General features: G+C 53.1%; 7 protein-coding genes across 7 annotated transcripts; 3 read left to right on the top strand and 4 right to left on the bottom strand.

The window, feature by feature from the left end:
* Nucleotides 1–882: 882 nt before the first annotated feature.
* Nucleotides 883–2,767, top strand: SETTUDRAFT_122843 (uncharacterized protein; the record flags this gene model as incomplete). Its single annotated transcript, XM_008032588.1, has 3 exons — nucleotides 883–1,168; nucleotides 1,262–1,756; nucleotides 1,803–2,767. The coding sequence occupies 3 exons, from the start codon at nucleotides 883–885 to the stop codon at nucleotides 2,687–2,689; spliced, it is 1,668 nt and encodes a 555-aa protein (XP_008030779.1). The 3' UTR covers nucleotides 2,690–2,767.
* Nucleotides 2,768–3,168: 401 nt separating this feature from the next.
* Nucleotides 3,169–4,542, bottom strand: SETTUDRAFT_35116 (uncharacterized protein; the record flags this gene model as incomplete). Its single annotated transcript, XM_008032460.1, has 2 exons — nucleotides 3,169–4,444; nucleotides 4,493–4,542. The coding sequence occupies 2 exons, from the start codon at nucleotides 4,540–4,542 to the stop codon at nucleotides 3,169–3,171; spliced, it is 1,326 nt and encodes a 441-aa protein (XP_008030651.1).
* Nucleotides 4,543–5,109: 567 nt separating this feature from the next.
* Nucleotides 5,110–5,427, bottom strand: SETTUDRAFT_157214 (uncharacterized protein; the record flags this gene model as incomplete). The annotated part of the gene is made up of 1 exon (XM_008032587.1): nucleotides 5,110–5,427. One exon carries the CDS (start codon nucleotides 5,425–5,427, stop codon nucleotides 5,110–5,112), a length of 318 nt encoding a protein of 105 aa, XP_008030778.1.
* Nucleotides 5,428–5,497: 70 nt separating this feature from the next.
* SETTUDRAFT_98376 (uncharacterized protein) lies at nucleotides 5,498–7,133 on the bottom strand (the record flags this gene model as incomplete). The annotated part of the gene is made up of 3 exons (XM_008032586.1): nucleotides 5,498–5,699; nucleotides 5,772–6,619; nucleotides 6,669–7,133. 3 exons carry the CDS (start codon nucleotides 7,131–7,133, stop codon nucleotides 5,498–5,500), a joined length of 1,515 nt encoding a protein of 504 aa, XP_008030777.1.
* Nucleotides 7,134–7,507: 374 nt separating this feature from the next.
* Nucleotides 7,508–10,401, top strand: SETTUDRAFT_142611 (uncharacterized protein). Its single transcript, XM_008032585.1, has 4 exons — nucleotides 7,508–8,213; nucleotides 8,265–9,012; nucleotides 9,126–9,306; nucleotides 9,372–10,401. Exons 1-4 carry the CDS (start codon nucleotides 7,517–7,519, stop codon nucleotides 10,323–10,325), a joined length of 2,580 nt encoding a protein of 859 aa, XP_008030776.1. The 5' UTR covers nucleotides 7,508–7,516; the 3' UTR covers nucleotides 10,326–10,401.
* Nucleotides 10,402–10,627: 226 nt separating this feature from the next.
* Nucleotides 10,628–14,615, top strand: SETTUDRAFT_181535 (uncharacterized protein; the record flags this gene model as incomplete). The annotated part of the gene is made up of 1 exon (XM_008032584.1): nucleotides 10,628–14,615. The coding sequence occupies exon 1, from the start codon at nucleotides 10,632–10,634 to the stop codon at nucleotides 14,613–14,615; it is 3,984 nt and encodes a 1,327-aa protein (XP_008030775.1). The 5' UTR covers nucleotides 10,628–10,631.
* SETTUDRAFT_165779 (uncharacterized protein) lies at nucleotides 14,611–17,012 on the bottom strand. Its single transcript, XM_008032583.1, has 2 exons — nucleotides 16,764–17,012; nucleotides 14,611–16,707 (listed from the first exon to the last, which is right to left on the bottom strand). Exons 1-2 carry the CDS (start codon nucleotides 16,768–16,770, stop codon nucleotides 14,723–14,725), a joined length of 1,992 nt encoding a protein of 663 aa, XP_008030774.1. The 5' UTR covers nucleotides 16,771–17,012; the 3' UTR covers nucleotides 14,611–14,722.
* Nucleotides 17,013–17,268: the final 256 nt, after the last annotated feature.

The raw sequence follows: 17,268 nt of genomic DNA, 5'->3' as shown, positions 1-17,268 counted from the left end.
GGCGTTCATCCATGTCTTGGACATACATGTCTGGCTGGCTGGCTGCAGTGTGCTGCGCCGCAAATTCATTGAATCCGTACATACATACAATCAACCATAGAGACTCACATCCTCAAGCCACACATCCAATCAGAGAGCAGTACAGCATATACCCCCAGCAGCCGCCTCTAGAATGCCCTCCATACAAGTATAAGTATAACCGAAGACTGCCAGTCTCCACGGCAAGCGCAACCGCAAACCCTCAGTTGTAGGTGTACACCTACCTTTTTTTCTTCTTCCATGGCAATGGGGGCAAAACAGGGTTCGACTGTACTGCGTCATTTCTGTCCTGCACTGCCATGCCATGCTGTCAAGACGCGGTATGTGCAATGGGCAGCAGACAACAAGTTAAAAGTGGTGGTTGCAAGGGGGGGGGGCACCCATGCCTCGAGAGGCAAAACGCTGGCAACCGCTGGCCAAATCAGAGGTGAACAAGGTGTGAACCACGTACGTCACCGTTCCAGACTAATAAATGGGTTTTTGGAGGCGGCGGCAAAGGACGAATACATACACTTGCGCCTTTTCTCTTTTTCCCCCTTGAACTTTTATCTTGATCTTTTTTACTATTTGCAGCTACATTGCGTATCATTTCTCTCCCTGGTTGTTTTTTCTGGGTTCTGCTTTCTGCATCGATTGCAACTGCAACTGCAACTGCAACTGCACTCGACTTGCTCTGCCGCATACCACATACCTCCACCATTTAATCCAAAAACGGCGCCGCCACCGAAACTTCCCTCGCGCCGCGCGCTCGCGGGCATCGCGCTTGTGTCTGTGGTATCGGCTGTGGAGAAGCAGCGTAGGAAAAACAACAACAACAAGGATACGCATCTCGCGACCCAAGACATGTCCGGCGAACTCCAGACTATCCCTGCGCGCCATGGCGTCGCGACGTTTGTGCCGCGCGGCAGGACGATCAAGGTTATTAATACCTATGGGAAACAGGTGGTGAGCATGTGGGCTTTTACGCTGGGGCCGCCGCCGGAAGAGGGTGAGGGAATGGGAGAGGGGGAGGTGGTGGAGAAAGAGGTGGGTGAGGAGGAGGTTAGGAGGGAGGCTGAGGGGTTGAAGATGGCGGTGGAGGAGGAGGGGAAGAAGGAAGATGGGATGGGGAGCGAGGGCGGCAAGGAGAGTGAGGATACTAAGGAGAGCGGGGATATTAAAAAGGAGACTGAAGATGGCGAAGAGGAGAGGGATGGTGACAAGGAGAACGAAGATGGGAAAGAGAGCAAAGATGACAAGGAGAGCGAGGACAGCAAGCAGAGCGAAAAGGGCGCGGAGACACAGCCAAGTGAAGACAAAACCAACGAAACAACCCAAGATGCCAAAGATCTACCAAAACAAACTCCAGATGCCCCCGAACCCGAAAAGACCGCCGAAACCACGACATCCTCGTCCCAGCAACCCGTAAAGCGCACTTGGGCGTCATATCTCCCTTCCATACCGTACCGCAATAAAGGAACAGCAACCAAGCAAGAAGTGGAGCAGAAGCCGAGTCCTGAGCAGGAAAAGAAACAGAACGAGGAGAACACCAAAAAATGGTCTTCGTATCTTCCTACAGGCAAGAGTTTCTCGAGCTACGTACCCAACGTCGAAGTTCCAGACTCAAAGTCTGTTCTAAGCGCATTCAAGGCGAGTCATTATCGTGACCCGAACAAGAGCTATGCGGAGCAACTATACGACTTCTCAAAGACACCTGTGGGTGCAGGAACAATGGCTGGTACGTGATAAGACCAACCACCGTCAATAGAAACTGACCTTTGCAGCTGCTACCGGCTCAGGCTACGCATCCTCAGTATACGCTGCCTACTCAGCATACGCCTCTATGCACCCCTCCAACTCATCCCAACCGCCCATGGAATACCTCTCCCTCCCTCACACACGCACCGCATCCCACAAACTCGTGCCAGAAGTCAACGACGAGCTTCTCACCAATCTACGCAATCCCATCATGACCTTGATCGAAGACACATCGCCCGGAGCCCACGATACCCTGACGGCCGCATGCGACGCCAACCAATACGCAGCTCTAGGCGTGGAGAAGCCCGCAGAACACGGCAGCTGCGCCGAGAACCTCGTGCTCGCGCTCAAGGAAATCAACGAGACATCCGGTCTCAAAGGCACAAAAGCCGTAGGCGCAGACATCACCGTCAACATTGCGCCCACCCCTCTCCATCTCTTCATGAACGCGCCCCTGGATTCCGAAGGCCCAGATCAAAGCGATGGCGCTGGCGCAAAGGGCGTTACACTCCGCGTGGAAGAGCCACAGGGCACGAAGCGCTGCTTTGTGCGGTTCCGCGCTGAGCGCGACATTGTCGTCGTCTTCAGCGCGTGTCCCATGGATGTCGGCAAGCAGAACGGCGGGCGCTGCATGGCCAGCAACTTTATGGTCGAGGACCTCAAGGAAGGAGAGGATCTCGCGTCTTCCATCTCGTCTGACAGGACGAGCAGGATGTCTGCGAAACACGGGCAAAAGGAAAAAGTAGAGCAGCAGGAGAAAGATGATAAACAAGAGTCTGAGAAGCCCCATGTGCCCAACGGATTGGATAAGAATGTGGACAAGGAAAAGGATGCAGTGCCTGAGCAACCGAAGCCTAGGAAGAAGCCTAAGAAGCTCCAGGTAAGGAGTCAGCCTGCTCCTACGCCTGCATAGTCTTTTTTTTGTAGGCTAGATTCACGTTTGACGCGATTATTTTTTTTTCTCTTTTGCTTCAACCTTTTAATACCATGCTATCCTTCCTTCTTATTCCGTATTCCAAACTTGGGGATTTCGCGTTGTACGACTCAATACACAAGCTGAGAGTTGGATTGCTTGACCTCACTTCGATCTTGTACATGCCATATCAGCCCATGTCAGTATCCAGAAGATCCAGACTTGATGTAAATGTGTGGTGGAAGCAAAGTTTGATTAGCAACATGTATATATATACATGATGACACGATTCGCAATGCATGCCCACCATTTTCTTTCTTTCTTTTTTTTTCCAGGTCGCAGTCTTTCAAGGCAATTTGCAAGAAAAATAAAGATGCATCATTGGACTAGACCAAGTACATAGCTACATAACCTCATCGAAAAACACACACACCTCCTCCCAGCTAACACCCACCTCCAACCATCACCCTATCACCCTCCTACCCCCATATCACCGTCGCACTAGGCACCTCAATCCCCACACTATTCGGCAGCGTAGGCACAGACGGAGGAGGAAACTCATCGTCATCGTCATCACCACCAGGCAAATCCGGGTCTACAGGGTCCTCGTCCTGGCGCTTCCGGCCCCAGATGATGGTTGCGGTGGGGGGCTGGATGCCGATGCTATTGGGGGGTGTGGGGATTACTGGAGGAGGGAAATCACCATCATCATCATCATCGTCGTCGTCGTCGTCATGGCCGTCGGGAATGCTGGTTTCAGGCGGAGACGTAGGTGCGGTTTCGCCGGCGTTTTCCCAGGTTATGGTGAAGTCGGGGGGTCCGATGGTGATGTCTGGGGGAGGGACGGAGGTGGTGGTGGTGGTGGTGGGTGCTGGAGTGGGTTTTGGAGTCGGAGTCGGCGTTGGGGTAGGGGTAGCTGTGGCTTTTGATGTCGTCGTTGTCTTCTTACTTGGAGTCGGTTTGGGCTTTCGCCTTGTCGATGTGGGCTTTGCGTTGCGTTGGTTTAGACCCCAGCTTACACTGTACTTGGGCGGCGACGAGGTGGTGGGCGAGGGCTTTGGGGGCGGCGGCGGCGGCTTGGGAGTCATGCTTGTTTTGATGGTTGTGGGCTTTGGTGGCCATGGGCCCCATGGAGGGTATCCTGGGTTTTTGGTGGAGGAAGCCTTGCTGGATGATGATGGCTTGCTGGTGGGAGAAGATACCGGAGTGGAGGTGATGGGAAGCAAGGATGATGTTGGTATAGCGATGCTGGAATTGGACCAAACGGGTGGTGGTAGAGTCAGGGAGGGATACTCCGAGGTTGGTTTCGGTGTCGGTGTTGGCGTGGGCGTTGATGAAGCACCCGGCCCATCTCCATCCCAGCTGATACTGTACGATGGGTTTCCGATACTGAATTGATCGCTAGGCTTTGGTGGGGGATACCCAGGCTCCTCGGGAGCGGGTGTCGGCTCAGGTCCACTGGTTTCCCAGCTTATCCAGAACGATGGCTTTCCAATGCTGAATTGGTCCGTTGGCTTGGGAGGAGGAGGATACGTGGGTTCCTCTGGGGCTGGGGTAGACGTAGGTCCGCTTGTCTCCCAGCTGATCCATCCTGATGGCGTTCCAATACTAAATTCATCAGTCGGTTTTGACGGGATCACAGGCTCATGCGGCTCCTCAGTCGGCTCAGGGTTGCCAGTGTCCCAGGAAACGCTTTGCTTGGGTGGAAGTATCTCCACTTGGCGCGTCTGCAAGCCTGCAGGTGCAGCGCGGATGCTAAAAAAAAATCAGTATTCACCGAGGAAATGCAAGCAGATGACAGACCTGATGGCAAGGCCCAGCAGCGCCAGCACACTGTTTCGCGCAGGAGCCATTTTAGGTGACAACCAGTTTCACAGAATCAATTGCTGTGGCTTTGAAACTGTACCACGAGTTCATGTTCTGGGGCTATGCGGCAAAGTTATAGACATTTTATTGCCAATGCTGGTAAATCTGGGGGAACATGCAGTGATACAGTGCCATAATGAAAGATACGAGACCACACGCCATAAACCCGTAACAACTATCGGCTACAAACTTCTGATACTACACGCACTGCATTAGCGAGGCTTCATGGTTGAGGTCCCGGGCTCTAGGTCGTGCTTTCGATCTCGCAGCGCAATATATGCTCATAGCCGTCGGGTCGATGTGCAGCGTCTCTGGGAAAATCCTAAATATAGGGCTAGACTACTCGGCGGGGTGTGCTGATTTGACGGAATGTGCGAGCTTCGGCAAAATTAAAGTGAATCTTGTCTGGGTATATTGCTGGCTATTTGGTGTGGTTGTGGCATGGTTACAAACAGCCGGAAATACAGGGTCTACCACGTAGGGATCTTGCATGATATATGAACTGATTTGACTCTTTACTCGCCTAACAAACAGGCCACTTCGCGTACAAAGCCTCAGTCCAGCAGTGAGTTTCCCAGAAACCTCTGAGGTCGGACAAGCCAGGATACGACCACGTGTTTTCGATTGGTAGTATCACAGATTGGTAGCGAATTACCCCAGGTTGGTTCTTGGCGTGATGCACGATAATTCTGCTGTCTTCGGAATAGCGGAATGTGGACCCTGATAGATTTCGCACTCTGAGGATCCTTGGCCATTGTCTCGCCATCTTGATTGCTAGTCGGATCACGCGTGCGACAATGTTCTTGTTCGCAGCCAGGATGCTTGCAGCACAGTGGATTTAGCCATCGTAGGGCGAATAGCTGAGCAGACATTGGTGGAACCCCTTGATGCAAGGAGAAAGGGCATCGATCGCGTCCCGATGTGTATTGAGTCTGTTCGAAATCATCCGTCTTCTGGGGGATCCAGGAGTTTATCTAGAGGCCATTTACGTACGGCGCGAATACTGAATGGATCGACATGGCCCGCCTCAAACATTTCTAGTCCTGCCCACCCAATCATGGCAGCGTTGTCGGTACAGTACTTGGGAGGAGGAAAGTATAACTGGGCGTCTGAAAATCCGTGAGCACAAAGGGTGCTCGCAAGTCTGAGAATGTCAGCATGGCCAGTTCTTCATCACATGAAAATACCCCAAGCCTTAGCCATCGAGTAGACGTACATGTGTCGAAAAAGAGAATTTGCAGCGACGCCACCTGCCAGGACAACTGCAGGCTTGACTGTCATAGCTTCATGCTGGGACTGCAGGCCTAGAACCACTCGAGAAGCTACATGCTCGAAAGTCACACGCATGGTTTCTCGAGCTAGATCCCTTCGCTCTTCGGTCTCGATGTCGGCGGATGCTCGCTCCACCTTGTTAAACTTCCTGGTAGCAGGGTCCATGCCGAATCGCACAATGCGCTCAACCATGGTAGTGATTCCAGAAAAGCTCATTTCCAGGCTATTGATCTTGATCCCCCCGCCTGCTTTAGTAAGTGGCTTGTTGAGGGCCCAACCCCATTTGGTAGCGTTTCGCCGGATTGCATCTTCCTGATTCGCTGGAACTTTGTACCAGTCATATTGGCGTCCATAACCGTTCAGATAAGATTCAGCAGAGTTTATGGACTGCTTAGATATCGGGGCAGACGGTTGGGTGTCGACGGGCCCTGTGGCCTCTTTGTTGGGAAATGCAAATGCCTCGAGTAGCGCTCCATACATTGTGCTCTTCGTTGTTTGCAGCGATTCCGCAGGCAGGACAACACGAGCGATTTTATCTAAACATTCTCCAATGGCAATGTCATGGGTGGTTCCCAGCACACGGTGATCTGTCAAAGAAGCGGAGTGAATAAGTAACGTATGGCCACCCGAGGCCAGCACTGACAAGAACGGGAACTCGGGGGTGACGTCGGCATCAGTTGATGCTGACAAAGACTTGCCTTCTGGCAGAGGATTCGTATCAGACTCAAGAGCGCTCACCATTCGCGGGGTGAGGGCATGTGCTTGCATATGGTGAACACCGACAAGAGGTTTCTATGATGGTCGTTAGTCGTAAGTTCTTCAAACGGCAAACGCCCACTACCTGCCATGCTACAGCAAGCCCTTTTGCTGTGTCAAGACCAGTGAAAAGATTGCTACGCATGCCTGGTCCACGCGTGACTGAGATGAAGTCAGGCAGCCTCCTTGTTGCAAGGTCTACTTCGCCTGGCTGCATGGTTTCTGCTTTTGGAAGAAGCTGGCCATTGCGCAGGGGCAGATGGCGAATTGCCTCCTGAATGAGCGTTGCAAGACTCTCCTGGTGAGACTGAAGCGACACCAGCGGGTGCACACCTTGATATTGGGTGTTGTTCGATGTCACTTTCTTGTGGAAATGAAGTTGTGCCGTCGTGCGGCCGTGCTGACGACCTTTCTCGACTATGGCTACGGAAGTGTCATCGCACGATGTTTCGACCGCAAGAGTCATCAAGCACCTTTGCAATCTCCATTGCAGTGGGCGAGTTGTTCTGAAGCGGATAGTGGCCTGGAGCAGGAGAGAGCGAGGCCGCATACCTCTCTGGCGGAGAGCAACGACCCGGGTGGAGTTATTGGCACGCTTTTATTGCGGGCCTCGGGAAACTCCCAGTGTTTATGCTCAGTCTGCTCGGCTTTTTTTTCCTCCTTTTTTCTTTTTCGGTGGTACAGATGCGACGATGGCGGCGTTGGGGTTGCGAGGATTCTAGCAAGCAGGTAGGATTTGTCTGCAGGAACGGCGCAAGGGTCGCGGGCGGCGGCCCAGACGGTCGCGGCCCTGTGACGTAGGCCCGAAGCTTCGAGGCTCACATGCCTGCCGCCGCCGCGCTCAGCACGCTCAACACGTTCATCTGACGTGACCTCGGCCTTCCCCTCCTCACTACCCTACAATGAACCCCGCGCCTACTTGTTCCCTTCGCCATGGCTGATATCGACAAAAAGACCGACGGCCCCGAGCCTTATTCCGACGCTGGCTACGACTTCACACTGCTGCCTGACTTCGATAACGACTTCGTGCAGGACGAGCACTTTATCGAATTCGCAAAAGCCCTCGCCGCGCCCGAGAACTCTCCATCGACCGAGGATCTGACGTCGCCACCGCCCGAACGAGCCTTCATCTCGGCGCAGAACGACTGGCGACCTGTCCACCAGCGCGTCAAGCGGCGCAAGAAGAGCAAGGCCCCTCCGCGACGTGGCAAAGACGAGACCCGCGAGGGCTTTGTCTATGTCCTGCTCAAGTGGCCGCTGCTCATTGTCGTGCTCGGCTGGCTGCTCTTCTTGAGCATTGCCTACGTCTTCACGCGCTTGTACATCTATCTATACGAGCATTGGGTCACATGGCGCGGAACGCGACAAAGGCTACGGCAGCGCCTGCAGGCAGCGAGGTCTTACGAAGAATGGATCCATGCCGCAAGAGAGATTGACACATACCTTGGCAACGATGCGTGGAAAGAGAAGGCAGAGTACGCTTACTATGACAGCAAGACAATCGCAAGAGTGCATCAACAGATGGTCAAACTGCGACAAAAGGCAGAAGCAGAGGAACAGGGTGCTTCGGGTTCAAAGGATGCCAATGGCGCGCATACGGCGGTTGAAGATCTGCGCGCGCTGGTGGAAGGTAAGAATGATGCATGTATACACACTTAAAGGGGCTAACACCGTCCTCCAGCTTCAATGAAGAACAATTTCGTCGGTTTCGAGAACCCTCGATTATACAGCGAAACATACTACGGAACCAAAGACCTTGTCCAAAAGTTTGTCGACGAAGCCGAGACCTCACTCTCTTTCCTCCTGCGAACCACACAGCTTAATGCTGACAACAAGCGTGCGCTCTTCAAACATTTGGGCAGTAACTTTGGGCGAACTGCGCTATGTCTATCGGGCGGTGCCACATTTGCATACTACCATTTCGGTGTGGCCAAGGCTTTGATGGACGCTGAGCTACTGCCTGAAGTCATCACAGGCACATCGGGCGGTGCGCTTGTTGCTGCATTGCTGTGTACAAGGACCGATGAAGAGCTCAAGAAACTACTTGTACCAGCACTTGCTAACCGAATCACGGCATGTCACGAAGGATTCCTCACATGGGTGCAGAGATGGTGGAAGACTGGTGCCAGATTCGACAGTGTCGATTGGGCCAGGAGGTGTTCCTGGATGACACACGGCAGCCTGACTTTCAAAGAAGCCTACCAAAGAACCGGCCGTATACTAAACGTCTCCTGTGTACCATCTGACCCGCACTCGCCCACCATTCTCGCCAATTACATCACGGCCCCCGACTGTGTTATTTGGTCGGCAGTTTTGGCGTCAGCTGCTGTTCCTGGTATCCTGAACCCGGTGGTACTCATGAAAAAGAACAGAGACGGAACCTTGTCGCCTTACTCTTTTGGTCACAAATGGAAAGATGGGAGTCTAAGGTAAGCTTGAAAGCTGCTCTAGTGCGATTCCTGATCTCGAAATATTGGACATCTATATTCGCTACACCCCCTTCGACAATATGGGAAAACTCTGCTAACATTATGTTCTTTAGGACGGACATACCACTCAAGGCACTGAACCTTCAGTTCAACGTGCGCTTCTCGATTGTTAGTCAGGTCAACCCACACATCAATATCTTTTTCTTCTCGTCTCGTGGGTCGGTTGGTCATCCTGTCACCCACCGACGCGGACGCGGTTGGAGAGGGGGCTTCCTCGGTTCAGCCACAGAGCAGGTACGTCAGAACACCACAACATGTAACCAGATTCTCCATAGTACATGTTCTAATTATACTCAAAGTATCTCAAACTTGATCTCAACAAATGGCTCAAAGTCCTTCGTCATCTCGAACTGTTGCCGAGACCACTAGGTCAGGACTGGAGTGAGCTCTGGCTGCAGCGCTTTAGCGGAACCATTACCATTTGGCCCAAGTCCATCCCCTCAGACTTTATCCACATCCTATCTGACCCCACACCACAAAGACTGGCACGTATGATTCATGTGGGTCAGCAATCTGCATTCCCAAAGTTGAAGTTTATCGCGAACCGGGCCAAGCTGGAACGTGCTATTCAGGAAGGCAGGCGAAAGTACAGGCCTCGCGGCGCACGCGACGAGGATATCATCAACGCTATCAGCGAAGAGGATCTTCGTAGCTTGCTCAAACGAACAAAGAGCGATGGGCCTGGCGGAGATGCGCCGTACCCTGTATCTGGTTCAGAGTCTTCTTCGTCTGTCGGACCTTCACGACCTGGTTCACCTATTGATCTTCCTTTAGGTTTCACTTTCTCACGCAAGAAGAAGAACGCTCTTGCTAATCTAGACACGAACGTGGAAAAGGAGACTGATGTCCCTGATAGCCCGTCGTTATCCAAGCGGTTGACCGGCTGGTTGTCAGCCCTCTCACCGCAAGCCTCCCCACGCCCTGATGCCGGACAACCTATAGCAGCCCAGGGCCGACTGCGTACCTCACCGTATAGTCATGATCGTCCTAATTCAATGTTTGAGTTTCGACATCCGGCTGGATTGGGTGATCTTCCCACTGGAAGGAAACAAAGTCAAGTGTTTGTTGACTCGGACGAAGACGAGCCATCACAGAGCACTTCTCGGCGCCAGCAGCAGCACTATGGGGGAGATTTTGGCGATCCGGATGCTGGGGCAGAAGATGCAGAAGATCATGGCGAGGCCGACTTTGGCGACGACGAAGAAGATCGCAAAGAAACGCAGAACCTTGGCATAGGTCTTGGGCTTGAGTAACAGCCAATTAGACCAATTCACTTTAGTATAACTGGATTAGACTGTATAAATTGTAATTGTTATATTTTTTAAATTCTGTCTATGACGAGATGGATCGGAATATCGTGAACCAGTCGAAAGGCTTGAATAGATCCGTGCACGTGAACGTCGCGTAGGATGGCGGTCCGAGCTTGGCATGTCGTCATTGACAACGCGCCTTGAACGCGAGATCACAAGGCAGCAGCGTCAATCACAACTCACTTCGACCTACCACCGACACACCTCTTACCTGCTGAAACTGATGGCCCGCCTCCATAGAATAGCGCTATGGGTGTCACCGGCCTCTGGACCGTTTTGCAGCCCTGCGCGCGGCCAATCAAGATCGAAACGCTGAACAAGAAGCGCCTCGCCGTCGATGCTTCCATCTGGATCTACCAGTTCCTCAAGGCCGTGCGCGACAAGGAAGGAAATGCGCTGAGGAATAGCCATATTGTCGGTTTCTTCCGACGAGTATGCAAGCTACTATTTATCGGTATCAAGCCTGTTTTCGTCTTCGACGGTGGTGCCCCGGCGCTGAAACGACAAACCATCAGCCACCGTAAGTCGCGCCGGGAGGGTAGACGTGACGATGCAGTCAGGACAGCTGGGAAGCTGCTGGCAATACAGATGCAGAGGGCTGCTGAGGAAGAAGACAGGAAGAGGAGGGAAGCTGCGAAACATCCACGGCAAAAGCAGCAAGAAGAGGAGATACCCGAAAACCTGGTCTATGCCGAAGAATTGCTTCAGACGCCCCAGGAACGGACACAGAACCGCACCTTCAAAAAGAAGGACCAATATCATCTGCCAGACCTCGGCAAGTCCATGTCGGAAATGGGCGCTGCGAACGACCCCAGAGTCATGTCGCTGGAGGAATTGGAAGAATATGCACGGCAGTTCGACAGAGGCGAAGATATCAATGTTTACGATTTCTCCAAAATTGACTTTGATGGCCACTTCTTCCAGAGCCTACCTCCTGCCGATCGTTACAACATTTTGAATGCAGCCAGACTGCGTAGTCGGCTCAGAATGGGTCATTCCAAGGAACAGCTTGATGCAATGTTCCCGGATCGAATGGCGTTCTCCAAGTTCCAGATTGAACGTGTACGCGAACGCAACGAACTCACACAGCGTTTGATGAACCTCAATGGCATGAACGACGATGCTTTTGGCAGCGGTGGTTTCAATCGAGTTGCTGGCGAGAGGGACAGGGAGTATGTCCTTGTGAAAAATGATGGGGTCGAGGGTGGTTGGGCGCTTGGAGTGGTCTTGAACAAGGAAATAGGAAAGGCACACAAGCCTATTGACGTGGAACTACCACAGGCCCCAGCTGAGGATGACGAAGAGTGGGAAGATGATCAGGAGTTCGAGGATGTACCGATTGAAGGCTTGAATCGACTTCCAAAACCCAAAGGAGGTTTGAGTGTGCAGGAGGAAGAGGGACGTGAATTTATTGCAAATGAGTTGGCAACGCGTCGTCGACAGCTTTACAAGTCAAGAAGGGAGAAGCCAGCGCAAGCCGCCCTCAAGAAGGCAATACCTACAAATCAGGATCCCGACTCGTTGTTTCTTGCAGACGAGAACGAAGATGAAGAGTGGGCAGACGTGCCTATCGATGGCGAAGATGATATGGCTGAGGATGCGGGTGATGATCTGGAAAATGAACAACTACAGCAAGCGATTGCACTATCCCTACAGCCAGGAGAACGACAGCATCAAGAAAGCGCTGAAGAGTCTGAAGAAGACCCTGTTCGTGAAGTTTTCCAACAGAAGCGTGTCGAAGAGACCAATCCGTTTGCCGGAACCAAGGGCTCTGGCCTTGCCATTGGACGGCTTGCCAACCAACGCAGTAGCAAGCTGGCTGCAAAAGGCCCTTTTGAGGGCAGTGATAGCGAAGATGATATGGACCTACAAGCCGCACTGACCGAGTCTCGCAAGTCAAAACGCCCCGCTAAGGTGCAGAAGCCATCACCCAGACTTCACGTTCAAGCCCCAGCATCGACTACTGAATCTGCATCTGGAAAGATCAGCACCTCAGGATTTGATGGACCTCTTCCATTTGAAAGGCTCAATCTGGGTAACTCTCTGCTTGGTAAGAAGAAGATGGAAAAGTTAGAGGCAGACAATGCAGGCGGATTTGAGAAAGAGTACACGGAGGACAAGAAGAGTGCAGCACCACTTCCACCTTGGTTCAATGCATCACGAGACATAGCATCGGAAGTCAACGCCCAGCGGCATGAAGAGAAGTTACAATGGGAAGAAGCCCGCCAAGAAGAAAAGAGCAGGTTTCAGTTCCAGGAGCTCCCAAGCTTGCGCAAGCCAGACGCAAAGGAGATTATTGATGTGGACGCTCCTGTTAGTCAGGGCCAGAAGCAAGTGATATCGATCGACTCAGATGGCGAGGATGATGCTCAGATGGAAGATGTACTACCCAAAAACACCACATTGAAGATGGATGATCTGGCCGACAAGATCAGAGCAGAGCCTCCAAAGCCGCTTTATCCACAACAACCGTCACCGCCTCCTCAGGATCCTACGCTAGTCAAGAAGGGCCCATTTGCTGATGGTTCTGATGACGGGCCAATAGATTGGTCGGAAAGTGAGCCTGAAGACGAACGGCGTTCGCAGCACAAAGTTACAAATGATGGAGAAACAAAGCCACCTTCACGGCAGGCTTCTAGATCACCATCCGAGGAGTTTGAAGATGTACCAATGCAGACAGAGCCGGATCCTGTTCATGAATCTGCCAAGTCACCATCACCAGAGTTTGAAGATGTGCCTTTGCATGGCGAAACCATAGCAGCACCCGAGCATCCCCAGTCCCCGTCGCCCGAATTTGAGAACGTTCCAATTCGACAGGAGAAGTCACGTCAACTTCCCAGAGAGTTTTCACCCTTGGAAGGGCCCGAAGATCTTACCAAACCAATTGTTCCATACAGTGGTGTTGCTGATGATAATGTTCCCATCGATATCGCTGAAAGGAATCATTCCGACCAGTACTCTGACCCAGAAGACGAAGAGCTCTTCGCATCTCTCGCCAAAGAAGCAGAAGAACACGCGCGCTTCGCCAAAGAACTCACCAACAACACTGCTTCACGTGTGGACTTTGACGAAGAACTCAAACAACTGCGTGCTCAGCAAAAGAAGGACCGCCGAGACGCCGATGAAGTTACGCAGACCATGATTTCAGAGTGCCAGCAACTGCTCACCTTGTTCGGCCTTCCATACATCACAGCCCCTATGGAAGCAGAGGCGCAATGCGCCGAGCTAGTCCGTCTGGGCCTTGTCGACGGCATCGTAACCGACGACTCGGATACCTTTCTCTTTGGCGGCACACGCGTCTACAAGAACATGTTCAACGCCGCAAAATACGTCGAATGCTACCTGTCCCAAGATCTCACCTCGGAATTCAGTCTCACGCGCGAAAAACTAATCGACATTGCGCAGCTCCTCGGCTCAGACTACACGCCTGGTATCCCTGGCATCGGGCCCGTTACCGCTCTCGAAATCCTCTCCGAGTTCAAGGATCTCGACACCTTCAGGACGTGGTGGGATGGCGTGCAGAACGGATCCATCAAGAAAGAAGACGACGCAAAGCACCCGTTTCGAAAGCGGTTTCGCAAGAACCAGAGCACAAAGCTGTTTCTCCCGTCGTCCTTTCCGGACACCAGAGTCGCAGAAGCGTATCTCCATCCCGAGGTCGATAGCGATCCGGAGCCCTTCCAGTGGGGGGTCCCCGACCTCGCTGCTCTCCGCTCCTATCTGAGTTCGCAGATTGGATGGAGCACGGAGCGCACGGATGAGGTGCTTGTCCCCGTCATCCGCGACATGAATCGCAGGGAGAAGGAGGGCACACAGGCCAATATCACCAGGTTCTTCGAAGGCACGGTAGGCGCGGGCGCGTTTGCTCCCAGAGTGAGGAATGGAGAGCCGAGTGGGCCGAGTGGAAAGAAAAAGGGCAAGGCTGCGACGGGAAAGAGACTCGGTGCTGCTTTGAGTCGGCTGGCGGAGAGAGAGGGTGCTACGGGGAGGACGGAGGAGAATAGCGAAGATGGAGCCGATGTTGCCTCCGCGTCAGCGAGCAGCAAGAAGAAGAGAAAAGCTGCTACGAGTAAGCCTGTGTCGTTGGCTGAAAAGGAAGATCGGGTTATCGGTGAGGATGCTGGAGAAGAAGAATTTGTCGACAACGACAACGACGAAGAAGATGAAGACGAGTTGTACGAGGAGCCCACGAAGAAGAAACCCAGGAGAACGCGCAAAGCAAAGACAGGCTAGATATAAATATACAATGATCCATGCAATCACCTTTCTCCGGATATGATATCATGATGCCCCTCCCTCCCTACATGTGCACACAAACAAAAAACACAAGACCAACTAAATCAAAGCTTGACACCTCCACCCTCAATCCTTTCCAAATCAGCCTTTGTAAAGCGGGCATAGGCGCCATCTTTCAGCCAGAACAAAAAGTCGCCTTCCTTCTCTACTACCTCTGGATCAATACCGTCCTTTTGCAGCAAGTGCTTCTGCTGCTTGTTTGTGCCTGTAAGCTGCATTTCCTTCATGGCGCGGATCCAGATGGGGACAGCGAAGCACGGCAGCTGTTTCTTGACGTGATCGGCGAGGGACTTGAGGACGTGATCTGCGGGCACAGAGCCCGGCTGGTCTCTGAAGATGATTGCAGCGCAGCCGGCGCGGCCGTCGTGGCGCGGGACCTGGACGCCGTAGACGTTTGCTTCGGCGACGGCGGCGTGTTTTCCGAGGACCTCGCTGACTTCGGCCGTGGAGACGTTTTCGGCTTTCCAGCGAAACGTGTCGCCGAGGCGGTCGACGAACCAGACACGGCCTTGGGCGTCCCAGCGCATGAGGTCGCCAGAGCGGAAGTATGCGTCGCCCTTTTTCTTGACGTCGCGGATGATTTTGCTGTTTGTGGCTTTGGCGTTGCCGTAGTAGCCCGAGAAGCCCTTGTCGATGTTGTCGGCCTCGAGCTTCGTGAGGAGCTCGCCGGGCTCGTTGTACTCGCATACTTTGCACAGGCCTGTCTTGGGGTCGCGGGCTGGCGCCGGGGGATCCGACTCCGGGTCCATGCGAACGAGGCAGAGCTCCTGCGACAAGATGGTGTTTGCGAGTGTGCCGAAGTGGCCAATTGCGCCCGTGGAAAACGGGTTTGTCGAGCAGTTGAAGAGCGCGCCGGGGGCTTCGGTTGCGGCGTAGAACTCGTAGATGGTTTCGATGCCGAAGCGCTCCTTGAAGGGCTCCCAGATGTCAGGGCGCAAGCCGTTGCCAAAGGCGGCGCGCAACTTGTGCTGCTTGTCCAAGGGGGACGGAGGAGCCGACAGGAGATAGCGACATGTTTCGCCGACGTAGTGTAGAATGGTGGCATTGGATGCGCGGATTTCGGGCCAGAAGGTCTTGTGGGAGAATTTCTGGGATAAAGCAATTGTGCAGCCCTTGCGGAGGACAGCACATACGCCTAGTATTGAGGCAGAGCTGTGGTACAGCGGCATCGACGTGTACAAAGTGTCGTTCTTGAGTCCCATCCATGTGGCAGCAAAATTACCAGCACCACCAGCTCTGCTCCACGCGACCACGGCGGGTTTGGGAAGCCCGGTTGTGCCAGAGGTGTAGATAAGCATGGCCATGCTGGTGGGTTTTTGGCCTGAGCGAAAAGAGTCGGGAAAGCGCGTCGCCGGTTGGGTAAGGATGTGCGATGTCAACGCATCGTCGAAGAAGATGATTTCAATCTTTCGTTCAGTCGCAGCTTCCGAGGCCTGAGCATGCTTCTTCACAGACTGCGGCGTGTCGGAGTCTTCCAGCTCAAAGCTGTACTCGACCTTGTCTGCGCAATCTGTGCGAGTGAGGCCATGCTCCTTCAGCGTGTCGTCGTTGAACTTGTCCTTGCCATTCTCATCCACAAGCACCAACTTGGCCGTGCTCGTCTTGATGGTATGCACCAGCGGCTTGCCCGTCAGGTTGTAGTTGATAAAAGCCGGCCTTGCGCCGATGCTCCAGAGGCCAAACCATATCCATATGAAGACTTCCGAGTTCACAAAGTCCATTGCGACAATGTCATCCTTGTTGACGCCCTTGCTGCCCAACCACACTCCATAGCGGAGCACAATCTCGTACGCCTGCGCATACGTCCATGTGTTGCCCTGGAAGATGATCCAAGGGTGGTTTGCCCGTGACGACTGGGCATGCGATTCGAGTTCGTAGAAGAGGTTCAGTTGGTCGCGTCCTGCGAGGCGCGAGATGCTGAGAGCGTTACCCACGATGGCTGATAGGAGTGGCAGGTCGTGCGTAAAGCCATGGCGACCGTTGAGGTATGCAAGCCCGGCAGCAGCTGCCGGGAGCGCGTATGGAAGAACTGCAGTAGTAAAGCCGGTTAGCAGAGATGTCGCGTATGGAATCAGGCGCGGTTACTTGACATAGCCGGTGACTGTTGGACAAAAGCAAACCGGAAAATGGATACCAGATCCGGTGTCGCAATACCAGAAGCAGTGGAGGAAGCGGCTCAAAGATGAGAGATATGATATTGCCTCAAAGCAATTGACCGAAGCATGCGATTCAACTTGATGGACGTGTTACCGGCAGCCAGTAGGAACGTGAGAATTGTGGAGCCGAGGCATCTTGTCTCGGATATCTTGGTATTCCTTGCGAAGGGCACCCGCCATCCCCTTTCCATACTTCCCCTCATCGTACATATGTGGATAGCGACTCATGCTGTTTATAAAAAGCCACAAAGGCCTCGCTTGGGAAATCGGCTGGACGATGAAAGAAAGAGCAAGGCCAATCTGCTGACGACATGCTGATTACGCTTACTCATGCGAGCTGACAGACAACAACACATGATGAAATACTAGCTTTGCTCGCGAATCCAGAAAAACGCATGCAGATACATTTATCAAGAAGATGAGACAACAAATCA

This window comes from Exserohilum turcica (assembly GCF_000359705.1).
Source record: "Exserohilum turcica Et28A unplaced genomic scaffold SETTUscaffold_8, whole genome shotgun sequence".
Taxonomy (NCBI): Eukaryota; Fungi; Ascomycota; class Dothideomycetes; order Pleosporales; family Pleosporaceae; genus Exserohilum; species Exserohilum turcicum.
Note: the sequence above shows the minus strand (reverse complement) of the source record. Positions and strands in the feature narration are given on the sequence as shown.